The sequence below is a fragment of the Phytophthora sojae genome, assembly GCF_000149755.1.
Source record: "Phytophthora sojae unplaced genomic scaffold PHYSOscaffold_45, whole genome shotgun sequence".
Taxonomy (NCBI): Eukaryota; Oomycota; class Peronosporomycetes; order Peronosporales; family Peronosporaceae; genus Phytophthora; species Phytophthora sojae.
Genome location: NW_009258159.1, coordinates 10,970 through 14,372, shown reverse-complemented (window position 1 = coordinate 14,372; position 3,403 = coordinate 10,970). Strand labels below are relative to the sequence as shown.

General features: G+C 53.9%; 1 protein-coding gene across 1 annotated transcript; it reads left to right on the top strand.

The window, feature by feature from the left end:
- Positions 1-1,597: 1,597 nt before the first annotated feature.
- Positions 1,598-2,824, top strand: PHYSODRAFT_343315 (hypothetical protein; the record flags this gene model as incomplete). The annotated part of the gene is made up of 1 exon (XM_009541868.1): positions 1,598-2,824. The coding sequence occupies one exon, from the start codon at positions 1,598-1,600 to the stop codon at positions 2,822-2,824; it is 1,227 nt and encodes a 408-aa protein (XP_009540163.1).
- Between the last annotated feature and the right edge of the window lie 579 nt (positions 2,825-3,403).

Genomic DNA, 3,403 nt, shown 5'->3' with positions numbered 1-3,403 from the left:
CTCGCCGCACCGCCACCTCGGCGCCAAGCAGGAAGACTACGGACACCACCCGCGCCACCACGTCCACGACCACGACCACGATCACCGCAAGAAGCACCGCCACCACGATCACGACAAGTACTACCGTCGCCGTCTCGAAGACGCCAAGAAGGCCACCGAGTCCTCGGACTACGACTACGGCAAGGACAACTACGGCAAGGACCGCAAGGACGACTACAGCTACGGCAAGGACGACTACGGCAAGGATGACTACGGCCACCACCACAAGGACGTCTACGAGTACAAGGGCTACGACGACTACGGCTACGGTCACGGCAAGGATTACTACGGGAAGGTCTACTATGGCAAGGATTACTACGGCAAGGCCTACTATGGCCAGAGCTACTACGGGAAGAACGACTACGGCAAGGACTACTATGGAAAAGACTACTACGGCAAGAACTACTACTATGACAAAAACTACGACGACAAGGACTACTATGGCAAGGACTACTACGGCCGTGGCAAGGACTACTACGGCCGTGGCGACGACTACTACGGCAAGGACGTCTACAGCTACGGCAAGGACGACTACGACTACGGCTACGGCTACTACCCCGGATACTCGTTCGGAGGCGGCTATGGATACGGATACTACCCGGACTACTACTCGTCCTACGGCGGCGACTACAGCTTCGGCTACGGCTACGGATTCCCCGGCAACTACGGCTACGCTGGCTATGGCTACGGCTATGGGTACCCTGGTTTTGGCTTCGGCTTTGAGTCCGCACCGACGGGTGGCGACTCTGGGCAGCAGGAGACTGGAGGTGCGAGTCCTGTCACCACCACGGAAGACGTTGCCTCCAAGTCGGCGGAGAAGGACAGCAAGACGCCGTCCAAGGGATCCGCCAAGTCCGGCGCTGCGGACAAGTCCAAGGGCAAGGGCAAGTAAAGTAAAGTAACGTAACGTAAACCAGCGTAAGAGGCGCGTGCGTCCGTGCGAAGGCAAGAAGTCGAAGTACCGTAGACGATGGGCGAGGATGTAGCCCACGGCAAGTGTACTGTCGTGTACACCATGTAGCGTTGATAAAAACTGGCAGTGGTAGTACTAGTAGTAAGTAGTAGTAATACGCCGCCAATGGATGTCATCTTTCTTTTTGCGAACGTTTATTTATGTGTGAGGTTAGTGGTGTTAGAACACTCTTCTACCGCATGTTACTTAGTCGGTGAAACAAGCGCTGGACACAGTATATAGCCCACCTTTGATTCGCATTGGGCAGATTGAAGACGACTAAATAACATTTAGAGCAGTTCAGATGAGTAGTTGGAGCTGTTAGACGTTTAGAACAGTACAGATAAGTACTAGTAGTATAGTATCTCTGAAACGAAACCAGGCAGGTAGATAAGCTGTGGCACGTTGATGCGTTGGTTGTATTGTATTTTTTGGTAGCACTGACGTGAAACTACGCAGTGATACTACACATCCTCTTGTATCGAACCATCTTCTCGATAGGTTTTCATTTCTAGTTGATGGTGGTTTCAGATCCTGAAACCGTGATTGGATTGATGGTGCGCTCGCTCGCTGCCTCTCAACCTTGTGAGAGACTACTGAGTGGTAATGGCTTCGACCATCATCCAGCCTCCGCGCGGCCCCAACTCTCTCACTTTCCAATTCGCCACCCCACAACACTCCACCACTAAACCGACCGAGCCCACACCCGAGCTGGCCTCCGCCTTCAACATGCACTCCAAGCTCCTCGCCGTGCTCAGCCTGTGCGTCGCCGCCTCCGTGCTGCAGGCGACCGACGCTGGTGCCGCCGCTCCTGCAGGCCTCTCGCCGCACCGCCACCTCGGCGCCAAGCAGGAAGACTACGGACACCACCCGCGCCACCACGACCACGACCACGACCACGATCACCGCAAGAAGCACCGCCACCACGATCACGACAAGTACTACCGTCGCCGTCTCGAAGACGCCAAGAAGGCCACCGAGTCCTCGGACTACGACTACGGCAAGGACAACTACGGCAAGGACCGCAAGGACGACTACAGCTACGGCAAGGACGACTACGGCAAGGATGACTACAGCTACGGCAAGGACGACTACGGCAAGGACCGCAAGGACGACTACAGCTACGGCAAGGACGACTACGGCAAGGATGACTACGGCCACCACCACAAGGACGTCTACGAGTACAAGGGCTACGACGACTACGGCTACGGTCACGGCAAGGATTACTACGGGAAGGTCTACTATGGCAAGGATTACTACGGCAAGGCCTACTATGGCCAGAGCTACTACGGGAAGAACGACTACGGCAAGGACTACTATGGAAAAGACTACTACGGCAAGAACTACTACTATGACAAAAACTACGACGACAAGGACTACTATGGCAAGGACTACTACGGCCGTGGCAAGGACTACTACGGCCGTGGCGACGACTACTACGGCAAGGACGTCTACAGCTACGGCAAGGACGACTACGACTACGGCTACGGCTACTACCCCGACTACTCGTTCGGAGGCGGCTATGGATACGGATACTACCCGGACTACTACTCGTCCTACGGCGGCGACTACAGCTTCGGCTACGGCTACGGATTCCCCGGCAACTACGGCTACGCTGGCTATGGCTACGGCTATGGGTACCCTGGTTTTGGCTTCGGCTTTGAGTCCGCACCGACGGGTGGCGACGCTGGGCAGCAGGAGACTGGAGGTGCGAGTCCTGTCACCACCACGGAAGACGTTGCCTCCAAGTCGGCGGAGAAGGACAGCAAGACGCCGTCCAAGGGATCCGCCAAGTCCGGCGCTGCGGACAAGTCCAAGGGCAAGGGCAAGTAAAGTAAAGTAACGTAACGTAAACCAGCGTAAGAGGCGCGTGCGTCCGTGCGAAGGCAAGAAGTCGAAGTACCGTAGACGATGGGCGAGGATGTAGCCCACGGCAAGTGTACTGTCGTGTACACCATGTAGCGTTGATAAAAACTGGCAGTGGTAGTACTAGTAGTAAGTAGTAGTAATACGCCGCCAATGGATGTCATCTTTCTTTTTGCGAACGTTTATTTATGTGTGAGGTTAGTGGTGTTAGAACACTCTTCTACCGCATGTTACTTAGTCGGTGAAACAAGCGCTGGACACAGTATATAGCCCACCTTTGATTCGCATTGGGCAGATTGAAGACGACTAAAATAACATTTAGAGCAGTTCAGATGAGTAGTTGGAGCTGTTAGACGTTTAGAACAGTACAGATAAGTACTAGTAGTATAGTATCTCTGAAACGAAACCAGGCAGGTAGATAAGCTGTGGCACGTTGATGTGTTGGTTGCATTGTATTTTTTGGTAGCACTGACGTGAAACTACGCAGTGATACTACACATCCTCTTGTATCGAACCATCTTCTCGATAGGTTTTCATTTCTAGTTG